Source organism: Jaculus jaculus, chromosome 1 (assembly GCF_020740685.1).
Source record: "Jaculus jaculus isolate mJacJac1 chromosome 1, mJacJac1.mat.Y.cur, whole genome shotgun sequence".
Lineage (NCBI taxonomy): Eukaryota > Metazoa > Chordata > Mammalia > Rodentia > Dipodidae > Jaculus > Jaculus jaculus.
Window position 1 is genome coordinate 165479746 of NC_059102.1, and position 15372 is coordinate 165495117.

At 43.8% G+C, this 15372-nt stretch overlaps 1 protein-coding gene across 1 annotated transcript; it reads left to right on the forward strand.

Annotated features, from left to right (window-relative positions):
* Window positions 1-130: 130 nt before the first annotated feature.
* Window positions 131-6933, forward strand: Ddx47 (DEAD-box helicase 47). The gene is given in 7 exon segments (XM_045137860.1): window positions 131-185; window positions 5523-5788; window positions 5790-6143; window positions 6280-6331; window positions 6334-6408; window positions 6411-6460; window positions 6462-6933. Coding segments are annotated over 7 exon segments (1128 nt in total). The 3' UTR covers window positions 6738-6933.
* Window positions 6934-15372: the final 8439 nt, after the last annotated feature.

Sequence of the window (15372 nt, forward strand, 5' to 3'; positions counted from 1 at the left end):
GGGCCTTCCTCCCTCTGTTGGCTCAAAGCTCTGGCCTCAAGGCCAGGGCAGGATGGGACAGGGAAAACCCAGGTACTATGGAATGTGGCCTGCAGACTTGAAGGTGTGGTTTCAGGAGGGGCAAGACCGAATGGCTAAGACCTACCAAAACCTGTGGGTCCAGCATCCTGGGGCCCATGGCTCAGGTGAGCATTCCAGTAACAGACAGACCTAACTGACCTCTAGAAGTGGGGCAGCTGCCCTTGAATATTCCATTTATGACTGCAGTGGGGTCTTGTCACATCAAGAGAGAGCAGAGGGCTGGAGAGATGGCTTAGCAATACCCCAGTACCCATGTAAACTAGATGCACAAGGTGGCACATGCATCTGGAATTGGTTTGCAGTGGCTGAAGGCCCCAGTGAATCCATTCTCTCTCTCTATCTGCCTCTTCCTCTCTCTCCCTCTCACTCTCAAATAAATAAAAGATAAAAATAAAAAAGAAGACTGGAAGGATGGCTTAGCAGTTAAGGCATTTGCCTGCAAAGCCAAAGGGCCAGGTTCAATTCCCCAAGACCCATGTTAGCCAGATGCACAAGGGCACACATGTCTGGAGTTCGTTGCAGTGGCTGGAGGCCCTGGCTTGACATTCTCTCTCTCTTTCTCTCTCCCTCTTTCTCTGTCAAATAAATAAATAAAAATAAAATATTTTTTTAAACATAAAAAAAGAGAGAGAGAGGAAGCATAAATCCTCCAAATCCCCACTAGTAGATGAAGAAACTATGGCCCAGAAACCCAGGATGATTACTTAAAGTTTTACCACAAAGCAACACCCAGGTTTCCAGGCAGTTCAAAACCTCCTAGGCCCTAGACTGTAGAGATAACAAGTCTGAGATACTCGAGTGTGACTCTCAGGCCAAATTATAAAATGTTTCTGGGACTGGGGAGATTGCTCAGTGGTGTATGCAAGCCTGATGACCTGAGTTAGGATTCCCAGAACCAATGTAAAGCCAGATGCTCGTAGCATGAAAGGCGCCTATGGCAATGGGAGGTGGACTCAAGAGAATCTCAAAGCTCACAAGCCAGCTAATCTGCCTTCTCAACAGCAAATAATAATAATAAGTAATAACAATAATAAATATAACAGTAAAGGAGAGATCCTGTCTTAAACACAGAGATAGGGGAGGACCAACATCCTGAGGTTGTCCTCTGACCTCCACACAAAACAATTTAATTGAAGCATTTCATTGGTGAGCAGTCCCCAAAGTCTAATGCAAAGGAATCTAAAGAGATTAATCTCAGGCTGGGGACTTGGCTTAGCAGTTAAGGCACTTGCCTGCAAAGCCAAAGGACCCAGGTTCAATTCCTCAGGACCCATGTAAGCCAGATGCACAAAGTTGGCACATGCATATGGAGTTCATTTGTTCATTCACTCTAACTGCCCTTCTCTCAAATAAATAAAAAAATTAAATTAAAAAGAGATTATATATCACAGTTTAGAGCAGTAGCTATGAAAGTATGGTAGTGGCTAGGGATCCCCCAAACCAGCCGTTGCTTCAGTGACTTGCTAGCACATACAGAACTTTGCGAAGCACCATTGCGGCTTATTGCAATGAAAGAGCAGAGGAAAACAGTACCAGAAAAAGGTTCACGGGGCAAAGTCCAGGAGAGAGCAGGTGTAAGTATCCATGTATCCTCTCCCCATGGCATCACACAGTGCTTAGTCTTCCCACTGTGATGTGTCACAACATACATGACATACTGCCAGCCAGAATAGTTCATCAGAACCTTACTGCTGGAGTTTTCACTAGAGGTTAGTTACAGGGGTGTGGCTTGCTGCCTACAAGACTGGCTTCAGTCTTCAGCCCCCGCAGAAGTAAAACTGATAGAAAGTGGCCAAGGCCCCCACTATAAATCAGCTTTTTGCAATAGACAGTTTGGTATGGTCCAAGGCACACCAGATAAGCAAAGACTCTTCTAGGCAAGATATTCCATGGTTTCAGCATTTATGCTCAGAAATTAGTCAAGGTCAAACCTTTTTTTGAAATTCACAGGACTTGAACAACCAAGACCAGGTGGGTTAACAGTGGTCCAGGTATCACCTGGGAATTGTTATCTAGATAAATTCCTGCGACCACTCTAGATATTATTAAAAATGGAAATTCTGGGGCTGAGGAGATGGTTCACAGCTAAAGGCACTTGCTTATGCTGCCCACATAAAGCCAGGCCCCAAAAGTGGACTGTCTGGCATTCCATTTGCAGTGGACATAGACCTTCACATGCTCATACACAGAGACACACATGAAAATACATTTTTGTCATTTGATTATTTCTTTGAGGTAGGGTCCTAGCCCAGGCTGACCTAGAACTCACTCTATAGTCCAGGCTGGCTTCAAACTCCCAGCGGTCCTCTTACCTCTGCCGCCCAAGTGCTGGCATTAAAGGGGTCTGCCACCATGCTAGGCTAATTTTTTTTTTTTTTTTTTTTTTTTTTTTTTTTTTTTTAGGTAGGGACTATCTCTCTAGCCCAGGCTGACCTGGAATTCACTATGTAGTCTCAGGGTGGCCTCAAACTCATGGCAATCCTCCTACCTCTGCCTCCTGAGTGCTGGGATTACAGGCATGCACCACCATGTCTGGCTTTAAATAAAGTATTTTTAAAAAATAGAATGGAAATTCTGGGGGCTAGGCCTTACCTAAAAAAAAATGAAAATTCTGAGGACAGAAAGCAGCTATCTGCTTTCATATTCAGGTGATTTCAATGAAGGCTAATGTTTAAGGGAAAGTGTCCTAGAGAAATTAGGTCCTCGGTGGACTAAATCATTGCAAAGGGAGGAGTAAGAATTCACCCCACACACAACTGCCCAGACCCCCATAAGCCTTTGAAAATAATCTTCGGACACTATGGGCAAAGATAGTCCACTAAAGAGATAGACAAGGACTGGGGAGATGGCTTAGTGGCTAAAGGTGCTTGCTTGTCAAGCCTGCTGATTAAGGGTTCAATTCCCCAGCCACTTACATGAAGCCAGACGCACAAAGCAGTGCATACATCTGGAGTTACTTTACAGGGGAAAGAGGTCTGGTGCACCTATTCTCTCTCTCTCTCTCTCTCTCTCTCTCTCTCTCTCTCTTTCTCCTTGCAAATAAATAAATAAGAATAATCATTAATTAGGAAAAAAAAAAAGTCAGGTGTGGTAGTGCATGCCTTTAAGCCCAGCACTCGGGAGGCAGAGGTAGGAGGATTACCATGAGTTCAAGGCCATCCTCCACCCTGAGACTACAGAGTGAATTCCAGGTCAGCCTGGGCTACAGTGAGACCCTACCTCAAAAAAAGGAAAAAAGAACCAGGCATGATGGCACAGCACACACCTTTAATCCCAGCACTAGGGAGGCAGAGGTAGGAGGATCACTGTGAGTTCAAGTCCAGCCTGAGACTACATACAATTCCAGGTCAGCCTGAGCTAGAGTGAGACCCTACCTCAAAAACTACAAGACGATAAGAATGACTCTAGGACACAAACCCTGCACCCCTGCCCCACCAGCACAGCTCCTAGAATTGTCAATTTAACACCCTAAAAGGGCCACTCCCTCATTACTGCTCCCTGATGGCCAGGGAGTCTCCTTTAGGGACAAATGTCCTACCTTGTATAAAAGCCATCAAAACCAAGGTCTTGGAAAGTGGAGGAACACAGCACCGGGAGAAGGGAAGCTTTGAGGTCAAATAACCTGGCCTCTGCCAAAGAGCAGGAAGAGAAGAACAAAACAGATGTCGGGATCAGGAACGAGGCTTGAAGCCCCCATTTACCCCTTGTTCCAGGGGCCTCACTGTGGTGAAGTTCCTCCAATGTCCCCCACACCAAACAACTGTGGGAATGTTTCCCGTCCTCAATGCCCTTGTATCCTTGCAGGAGTCAGGAGGATGAAACAGACTCTGAGGAAAGTACTCAGTGCTTGTACAGTCAATGTCACCACAGGACAAGGCTCCTATAGATAGAGGTCAGAAACCAGCTCTCATTTCTGATCCGGCTCTTTCTCTACACCTTTATCCTGGCTTCAGAAAGTCTAAGGGTCCCATTGCCCCAGGCCAGGGAGAAAAAACTCACATGTTGACATGACTTGGCTAAATTGGTGTCTTGGAGCACAGCTGGGCAGGAAGGGACACCCTGTCCAGGTGGAATATGAACCCTGGGGGCTTCTGAAAAAGCATTGCTGCAGACTCAGACAGCATACACAGAATGTAGGAACCAATAAGAGCTGGAAGGGAGAAGGGTAAGTTGCCCTGGGCATCCGTCCATCCCAAAACACTACAGCCACTCCTACACAGACTGAGGAAGTCAGTCTGCTCCAAAACAAAGGCCCTTTCCAACCTGAACAGGAAGTAGGGAGAAAATGAGGTCACTTTGTGAATCCTACCTCTTCCCTTACCACTACCATTAAGTTGGAGCAGGCCTGAAGAAGAGGAACAGGTTAGGATCTTCTCACCTCCTGGATTCCTAGCCTGATCTCCACTTCCATTCCCACGTATGTCACTTTATTGCCACCTGCTGGCTAGCAAGGAAATAGCCTTGCCAAGGAATCTCACTTCCTTAGACTGTCCTTGACAGGCTTCGCACAAAACTGGACCACCAGACAAATTAGAGAGCAGATAGTTTTAACCTCCCCAGCTCCTACCCCTAAACTTCAACAGGAATGCATATCCCCAAAGGTTCACATGACTCCTACTATCAACATGCAGAAACAGGCCCTTCCTCTCTGACAGATATGCTGACCTCACCAAGTAGGCCATGGATGAGAAGGACCATAGCATGTCAGGACAGCTCCATCTTCCCCCAAGGATTTTAGAATCCATGGTTTCATTCTCAGGAGCTTAGCTCAGTTTTCACAGGACTCACATCTGTCCCAACTGGAAATTCAGGCAAATACCTACTCACTTTTAGATCAAGAACTCCTTTTTGTTTTTTAATTTTTATTTATTTATTTATTTGCAAGTACAGAGAGAAAGAGAAGAGAGACAGACAGAGAATGGGTGTGCCAGGGCCTCCAGCCACTGCAAATGAACTCCAGACGCATGCGCCCCTTTGTGCATCTGGCTTACATGGGTACTGGTGAAACCAGCCTGGGTCCTTAGTCTTCACAGGCAAGTGCCTTAACCACTAAGCCATCTCTCCAGCCCCTAATTTTTAATTTATTTATTTGAGAATGAGGGAGATAAAGAGAGAGAGAAAATGGGTGTGCCAGGGTCTGTAGCCACTGCAAATGAATTTCAGATACATGTGCCACCTTATACATCCGGCTTACATGGGTACTGGGGAATCAAAGCTGGGTCCTTAGGCTTTGCAGGCAAATGCCTTAACCACTGAGCCATCTCCCCAGCCCTCAAGAGCTCCTTTTGAACACCCAAGCTCAGGCTCTAAAAGGCTTGAGGTTATTCTTTCTGATGTCTTTGTGTTGATGACAAATTACAGAATTTCAGTGATCAGACTGTTTTAAAAATAGAGGCTGGGGGGTGGCACCAGAAGAGCCCCTACAGTAACTCCTGACGCAGCGGTGGAGGAGGAAAGTGAAACATTTAAAGAGTTGGGTGTGACAGATGTTTTATGTAAAGCTTGTGACCAGTTGGGACGGGCAAAACCCACCAAGATCCAGATTGAAGCTACTCCTTTGGCCTTACAAGGTCGTGACGTCTTTGCTTTGCCCATTCTGAATGCACTGCTGGAGACCCCCCAGCGCTTGTTGGCCCTGTTTGAAGTGCTGGTGTCCTCCTTTGGAGCGCAGTGTGCTGTGAGTGTTAGTGGATTTGATTCAATGTCTCACTCAATCTCTAACCTTGGTCAAAAACCCACATATTGTAATAGCCACTCCCAAACAACTCATTGACCACTTGGAAAATACCAAAGGCTTCAACTTAAGAGCTCTCAAATACTTGGTTATGGACAAGGCAGACCAAATACTGAACATGGACTTTGAGACAGAGGTTGACAAGATCCCTAAGTGATTTCCCTGAACATTTCTCTTCTCTGCTACCATGACCAAGAAGGTGCAAAAACTTCAGCGTGCAGCTCTGAAGAGTCCTGTGAAATGTGCTGTGTCCTCTAAATACTGGACTGGTGGGAAGTTGCAGCATTATTGTCTTTTTATTCCCTCTAAGTTCCAAGATACCTACCTGGTTTATATTCTACAAGAATTGGCTGGAAACTCCTTTATGATATCCTGCAGCACGTGTAACAATGCTCAAGAGGACAGCTTTGCTGCCCTGAAATCTGGGGTTCACTGCCATCCCCCTCCACAGACAGATGAGTCAGAGCAAGCGTCTAGGATCCCTTAATAAGTTTAAGGTCAAGGCTCATCGCATTGTCCTGTTGCCAGCAGAGGTTTGGACATACCTCATGTGGGTATGGTTGTAAGCCTTGACATTCCCACTCATTCTAAGGATTCATGAATCGAGTTGGTCAAACAGCTGGAGCTGGGCGTTCTGGAAAGACTCATTACTTTTCTCACACGGCATGATGTAGAACTCTTCCAGCACATAGAGCATTTGATTGGGATGAAACTGCCTGTCTTTCCAACACAGGATGACGAGGTTATGATGTTGACAGAACAGGTGACTAAAGCCCAGAGATTTGCCCAAATGGAGTTAAGGGAACATGGTGAAAAGAAGAAACATGCATGACAGGACACTGGAGATAATGGTGCTGAGGGCGCATTGGGTGTCAGGAACAAGGTGGCTGGAGGAAGAATGAAGAAACAGAAAGGCCATTAATCACTTCTGTAAGGACACGAGTTCTACCTTCTGTCAGCAAAATGGGATTGGAGCAGGCGATGAAGCCCTCCCACAGTGCCTGGGACCAGAGGCCCGTCAGGAGACTGCGGGCTAACTCCATGCTCCGTCCCTTCTTGTCAAGACAACCCATCTCCCTGCTCTGATTCCTCGCTCGTGACCACAGGGGGCTGTGCTCTGTGATCACCTCACTTTCTCCTCTTTCATCTGCACGTCATAGATTTAGTTGACAAAGCACACATCCTGTAACTTAAGGTCAGAAGTTTGTCCATCCAAAAGTGCTGCTTAAACATCTTAGCTTGTGCATCATTAGGTCCAGTGTGAAGCAATAAATTTAAATAGTGCTAAAAAAGGGGGGACTGGGGAGGCAGCTCAGTGGATAAAGTTCTTCCTCACAAGCATGAGGACTTGAGTTCAATCCCCATAAGCATCTTCATTAACATAAAAATGCTGGACATAACAGTCCACACTTGTGATGCCAGATCTCCAGGGCTCACTGCCCAGCCAGTCTAGCCTAATTGGCGAGCTCCCAAAAACTGAGAGGCCCTGTCTCAAAAAAGATGGGTGGCATTCCTGAGGAAGGATGCTCTCTGGCCTCCTTAAGCACCCACCCACACAAACACATGTAATTATGCCTTTCTCTTTAAAGGGCCAGAGGGGAAATAGAGTTGGCAGTCAAGAGACAAAATCAAGGACTTTATGTTGGTACTAGTATATTATACAGTCTCTATAGTTGCAGTCAAAAATAGTCATATGGGCCGGACGTGGTGGCGCACACCTTTAATTCCAGCACTTGAGAGGCAGAGGTAGGAGGATCCCTGTGAGTTCAAGGCCACCCTGAGAGACTACATAGTGAATTCCAGGCCAGCCTGCGCTAAAGTGAGTCTCTACTTCAAAAAAGGAGGGGCGGCTGGAGAAATGGCTTAGCTGTTAAGGTGCTTGCCAGCAAAGCCAAAGGACCCAGGTTTGATTCCCTAGGACCCATGTAAGCCAGATGCACAAGGTGGCACATGTGTCTGGAGATCCTTTGCAGTGGCTGGAGGCCCTAGTACGTCCATCCTCGTTTGTTTTCTCTCTCTCTCTCTCTTTCTTAAATAAACAAAAATAAATATATTTTTAAATTTTTTTAAAGGTCAGCCTGGGCTAGAGTGAGACTCCACCTCGAAAAAAAAAAAAACAGAAAATATACAAGTGCAAATGAAGATGCTTATGTTTGTTCCCATAAAATTTTATTTGAATCTCAAATAATTTTCATGGGTCCTAAATAGTATTATTCCTTTGGTATGTTTTTCACCCTTTTAAACATGTATAACTGAGCACTTGGAAGGCAAAGGTAGGATTGCCGTAAGTTTGAAGCCACCATGAGACTATATAGTGAATTCCAGGTCAGCTTGTGCTAGAGCAAAACCTTACCTCAAAATAAAATAAAATTGGCTCTGAGCTGACTGACCACTTGGGGACTTTCAGCAGTTGGTGAGTTTTGCCTTGGCTGGGCCAAGCACAGGTCCAGCAGGGCTGAGCCAAGGGGAGAGCCCCTAGTCCTTACTCTCCACATGGGCTATTTATTTCCTCCAGCTCCCCACAGGGCAGGAGCTCTTTGAACTTTCTTTTTTCTCTTTTTTTCCCAGGGTTTTCTCAGGCCTTCCACATGGGATCTCTAGCCACATGGGTTGCCTTTCACTGGCTCTGTACTTTCCTAAATAAATATAATAATTTAATAATTATCCTTCTCAGTTTTTTTTATTCAATTCTTTGATTAAAAACAGAAACAAACCTAGGGCTTGGATTCAAGGACTTTCCTGGACCCTGAGCACCCCATTATATATTGGTGGGGGTTGTATGGCAAATATCTTGATAAGGAAACTTATGATTATTATATTATGGGAAAGGATAGGAAGCACATTTTGGGAGGTATTTCTGCTACTTCTCTCCACCTGCAAAAAACTAGCTAAGACCCTCATAATAGGAGAAAAAGATGATGACATCAAATTAAAAGAGACTAATGGAAAGAAGGGGAGGATATGATGAAGAGCAGAGTTATGAAGGGGGAGGTGGGGGAGGGGAGGGAAATACCATGATTTGTTATCTGTAAGTATAGGATTTGTCAATAAAAAGTATATATATTAGCCGGGCATAGTGACACATGCCTTTAATCACAGCACTCAGGAGGCAGAGGTAGGAGAATCGCCATGAGTTCAAGGCCACCCTGAGACTACATAGTGAGTTCCAGTCAGCCTGGAATAGAGTGAGACCCTACCTTGAAAAACCAAAAAAAAAAAAAAAAAAAAAAAAGCAGCCAGGCATGGTGGCACACACCTTTAATCCCAGCATTTGGGATGCAGAGGTAAGAGGATCACTGTGAGTTAGAGGCCACCCTGAGACTTTGTAGTGAATTCCAAGTCAGCCTGAGCTAGAGCGAGACCCTATCTCAGGAAAAAAAAAAAAATACAGAGGTACAATGGGAAAAGACATGTCTGATGGTGCTAACTGCTATGATTTTCTGCCAAAATACTCTATGACAAGTATATCTTTACATAGCTGTAAATCATTTATTCATGCAAGTATTATAAAAAGTAAAATGAAGCTGGGCATGGTGGTGCATGCCTTTAATCCCAGCACTCAAGAGGCAGAGGAAGGAGGATCGCTGTGAGTTTGAAGCCACCCTAAGACTGCATAGTGAATTCCAAGTCAGCCTGGGTTACAGCAAGACCCTACCTCAAAAAAGAAAAGAAAGTAAACTAAGGTAGGCCAGATTTCACAGAACTGTTATCCTAGCTACTCAGGAGGCTGAGACAGGAGAATCACCAATTCAAGGCTCCAATATGAGAGCCTGACCCCGCATTTAAAAAAAAAAAACACGTAACTTTTAAATTGCTTGGTAAAAATAAATACATAGGCTGAAGAGATGGCTTAGTGGGTAAGGCATTTGCTTCTAAAGCCTAAGGACCCATGTTCAGTCTCTCTCCAGATCCCATGTAAACCAGACACACAAGGTGAGACAAGTGCAAGGTTGCATGTGCCTGCTAGGTGGCGCAAGTGTTTGGAGTTCAATTTCAGTGGCTGAGGTCTTGGCATGCCAATTCTCTCTCACACTATCTCTAAAATAAAATTTAAAAATAAGTACATAACTTTAATTTAGCCAGGCATGGTGGTGCATGCCTTTAATCCCAGCATTTGTAGGAGGATTGCTATGAGTTCAAGGCCACCCTGAGACACCATAGTGAATTCCAGGTCAGCCTGGGCTAGAGTGAAACTATCTTGAAAAAAAAAGTTAGGCCGGGCCTGGTGGCGCACGCCTTTAATCCCAGCACTCAGGAGGCAGAGGTAGGAGGATCGCCATGAGTTCAAGACCACCCTGAGACTACAGAGTGAATTCCAGGTCAGCCTGGACCAGAGTGAGACCCTACCTCGAAAAACCAAAAAAAAAAAAAAAAAGTTAGACTGTCAATAATTTTAATTTAATGGTTTCCAAATTACTTAATGATTAAAAACAACTCGTTAGTAACTGTACCTGATATTTTCTCTTTTGTTGAGGCTTTAATCAAATAAGATGTTATTTATACTTTTGTGTTTCTTTATTATGTCTTTGAAAAGTCAGATTTGGGCCAGGCATGGTGGTGCATGACTTTAATCACAGCAGGAGGCAAAGGCAGGAGGATCGTCATCAGTTCAAGGTCACCCTGAGACTACATGGTGAATTCCAGGTCAGCTAGAGTGAAAACCTATCTTGCAAAACCTATAAATAAAAATTTTAAGCCAGATTTGGGCTGGAGAGATGGCTTAGCAAGCAAGACATTTGTCTGCAAAGCCAAAGGACCTTGGTTCAATTCTTCAGGACCCACATAAACCAGATGCACAAAGTGGTGCATGTGTCTGGAGTTCGTTTGCAGTGGCTGGAGGCCCTGGTGCACCCATTCTCTCTTTCTCTCTCTCTCAAATAAATTAATTAATTAAATTAAATAAATAAAAAAACAAACACAAGACTGGGCATGATGACACATGCCTTTAATCCCAGCACTCAGGAGGCAGAGGTAAATGGATCACTATGAGTGAGTTCAAGGCCATCCTAAGAGTACATAGTGAATTCCAGGTCAGCCTAAACTAGAGTGAGACCCTACCTCGGAAAAAAAAAAAAAAAAAAAGACAATGAGGTTATCGTTCTCATCTCCTCTCTCTTAAATACCAACAACAGATAAAATTCTGCTTGATATGATAGGTCACACCTCTAACTTTTAAGGCAATAAAATAAAATATTTAAGGCAATAAAACCTGAGACTACCTGTAAAATAACACCCTTTTAGTCTCTAGACCATTCTGAAACATTCACAGATGGAGGGAACTATATCACATGCTCTCACAGAGGGGAAAAGGGAATGGGGTCACAGGAACCACTCCCCGCAACCATTAGGGCATGTTAGCTATCACGACAGGAGTAAGGCAGAAATCTTCACACTTGGACTTAAAAATACCACTGGGAGTCCTTATATGCCATAAGATAAGGCACGTGCAAGGGGCTGGGGGAAAAGTCTGAAGGAATTTGAGCTTGGGCTCTGCCCTTGTAGGATGAGCATGGATATCCTATCTTGGACCTTCCTTGCTCCAGGAGGCACATAGTCTGTCCTATGTGTCCCCTTTTGGTTGGGGAGAAAACAGGGAAATTTGTATTAGTACTCATGTAGGAAAGAGATTTAAAAAAAAAAACTAATTACTTCTCCCAAATCCAGTGGAGGGATGCCCCCCTCCAACAAGAAAATGAGAGACAGGATGGGGCATAACCTGACCTAGATTCTTTCACTTTCCTCCACTTCATTTTAGATGGGACAATCAGTTCTGATACCCCAAAGTCTCTGCTAGCCTGTGTTCTTGAGAACTGGTTCATGTAGTTAGATAACACAGGGAGAATAGGAATTGCCCATTGCTTCTCTCCAAAGACTTAAGAGACACCTTCCAAGGCTCAGGGTCTGTTGCGGAAGAGGTGGCAGAAAGAATGTAGGAGCTAAAGGAAGGGTAGGACTCCTTACAATGTGATCCCTCCAGACATAAAATGGCCTGAATATCCACGAACTCACAGTGCCTGACACTGCCTACACAAGACCATCATAATGACATCAAAATAAGAGAGACTGAGTGAGAGGGGGAGGGGATATGATGGACAGTGGAGTTTCAAAGGGGAAAGTGGGGAGAGGGAGGGTATTACCATGGGATTAAAGGCGTGTGCCACCACACCCGGCCCTTGATGCCAAGCTTTTAACCAGAGAAACTAAATCCAGAAGTTCACTATGCTCATGGCTTAAGGGTTATAAAAAACTGACTTTAAGGTTATCAAAAAAGTTAACTATGTTTCTCTATTTGCCAGGACATTAACTAGTAGGGAAACTGAATCTTAAAATAGCTGGGTATGGTGACACACACCTTTAATCCCAGCACTCAGGAGGCAGAGGTAGGAGGACCGCAGAGTCTGAGGCCACCCTGAGACTACAGAGTGAATTCCAGGTCAGCCTGGGCTGGAGGGAAGCCCTACCTCAAAAAAAATAAATAAATAAAAATAAAGGTTCACTTATAAGTATTTAATTTTCAAAGATAAGGTTCTCATACCTAAAAACATTGTGACTTTAAAGATAGCTCTTGCTTTGTTTATGCTAATTCTATCAAATGGTCATCATTGGGTTTAAACCCTTAGGTTTAGGTGATTAAATTTCAGTCACTAAAACTTTTGTCCTCCGGTTAGGTAAACTATGTTGTGATAGCTTGCCTAATTGCTATTCAAGATGAAGCTAAAAACATTAGTTGTCAAACAGTGTTTTTTCTTTCAAAATAGATTTGTCATGGGCTATATTAGAGCTCAGTTGTTTGGGCTCAACAATAACTCTATTATGTGTAATCAAATAATTTAAATCAAGATTTTCTTTAAATAGCTGTCTCATTTTTTGATATCCCAAATCCATTGCTTATAAAAATTAAGTCAAGACATATTCCCTGCTTTAGGGTAACAGCCTCATGCTCAGACAATGGTCCTCATCTGGGAAAAATGATGTCAAGCTCTGAGGTTCTGTTTCTTGTTTTTTAATTTAAAATAATATTTTTTTACAAATTTTTATTTATTTAATTTAGAGAGAGAGAGAAATATTGGGCATGCCTGAGCCTCTAGCTAGTGAAAATCAACTCCAGACACATGTGCCACCTTGTGTATCTGGCTTACATAGATCCTGCGGAATTAAACCTGGGTTCCTCAGCTTTACAGGCAAATGCCTTAACCACTAAGCCATCTCTCCAGCCCTGTTTTTAATTTTTGTTTATTTATTTGAGAAGGAGAGAGAGAGAGAATGGGTCTGCCAGGGCCTCCAGCCATGGAAAACTCTAGACACATGTGCCACCAGCTCACATGGATCCTTGGTAACTGAACCTAGGTCCTTTGGCTTTGCAGGCAAGTGCCTTAACCACTAAGCCATCTCTCCAGCTCAAGCCCTGTGGTTCTGTTTCCAATATCCCCTGGTTAATTGGTACCCATACAGATGTCTAAGCTAATCAAAGATGTTTTCGCCAGGGAGGTCCCTGATGCCCCCAAAACATTATAGGCCATTGCCGAGGACCTTGGTTTCCCACCAGGAATCGATAGTAAGACCCTATTGCTGAAGACTCCACATACTTGGGCTGCAAGGCCACTGAAAAATCCTGCTGGAACTGAGCTGACAACCTCCTCCATGTAGACCAGCTGATAGAAAGCTGGAAAAAGCCATTCTACATGTAGTTCAATGGGAGAAAGAGATACCACCAGTGAAGATACTCAACAGTGGACACTGCAAGCCTTATAATTGGCCAGCCAGGCCAAATGAGCCAACAGGTGCAATAGTGGCACGTCTGTCATGGTGGAAACCAACTGCCCTCCAATTGGACTGGAAGCCCGCTCCATAGGGGGGAATACATCCCTGATACCAAAAACTTAAAACAGGGTTGGTCATGAGCCCTAGAGGTGTAACATCTGCTGATGTCTGCATAAGTAAATAAACTATGCTTATCAAACTGCCCAGTAAGCACTTCTCTTAATATTTATACCCTATGTTAATGCTACTCACACTTTGGGTAGAGAATCTTCTCTTTTCAGATGGCAGTGACCTTGGGATGACTCAGAAGGTATAATAGTGCTGGAAAGAAGTGACTGGAGTACTGAATAACATCTCAATCACACCTTACAAGGCTCAGCGTCTAACGTGGAAGAGGTGGCAGAAAGAATGTAAGAGCCAAAGGAAGGGTAGGACTCCTTACAACATGCTCCTCCAGACACAAAATGGCCTGGATATCCATGACCTCACCGTGCCTGACACTGCCTACACAAGACCATCATAAGAGGAGGAAAAGATCATGACATCAAAATAAAAGAGAGACTGATTGAGAGGGGGAGGGGACATGATGGAGAGTGGAATTTCAAAGGGGAAAGTGGGAGGGGGAGGGAGAGTATTATCATGGGATATTTTTTATAATCATGGAAAATGTTAATAAAAATTGACAAAAAAAAATCCTTGAGCAGATAGAGGGGGAAAAAAATGTTTTCAAACACAGGTACCAAGACTACACTGTATTATCTTTTTGCTGACAATATCTAGGTTAAATTAATTGGTTTAGATGTATATTGTTTGCAGGATTGGTAAGAGTTCTGCTTGTACTTATATTAGGTACTTAAAAGATAAGGCACACCTGCTTTCTATGCTTTAAATATGGTCTGTGCCATCACAGAACAACTAAACGTAGAGGTTAGACAAAATAACTTAAAACATTTGTGTCGTTCTTTAACTGGATAGGTTTCAGTAATCAAATGTGCTACATATGTACGCCCTTCAAGGTTGGTGTAACTTCCTTGCTAAGTGTTCTAATAACCTATAACCTTCTAATAACCAGATTCACTGGAACAAAAAAGGCCAATATGTTGGCCCCTGCTTCCAGGTCATGAGGCCACTGGAGATAATGGGACACTTCTACAATGGCCCCCAGTGAAGTCACCTGTCTTCCTAATCAAGGAGGATATGGAGACCCAGAAACAAAAAAAAATGGTGTACAGTCTGAAAAAGGAGAATCTAAGGAAACAATCAGTCCTCCAGGCTTCCTAAAGGAGGGAAAAGCCAGCTGGCCAGCACGGCCCTGACTCATCCTAACAGACAACGCCAGCATTTGGAGAAGCTGCTCCCAGGTCCCTAAGGCCTCCTTTGGAGAGCCATGAGTGACCTCCAAAATTAATCCTTGATTAAATTTTGGCTACCTGCTTGGTTTCAAACACTCGGAGAGAAATGAATAACCAAGGATGAAGGGATGCCTCAAATATTATATAAATAACCTATTAAGTAACAAATATAACAAGAGGGTTCCAAAAGGAAAAACAAACAAATAAGGCCATAAGACATGTTGCCCCCCTCTCTAATAAAACAACCATAGATGTAAAAATGGTTACAGCCCCTAATAGCACCCTATGGTTCTGTGGTACCAACCTTTGGCCCTGCCTGTCCCCAGGACAGATTAACATAGGTGCACTCTGGAAGGCCATTATACAAAATATGGTATATTCACCATTATCAAGGTTAGATGTTGTATATATATTCCTGATAATTCTGCTAATATCTCTTCTGTT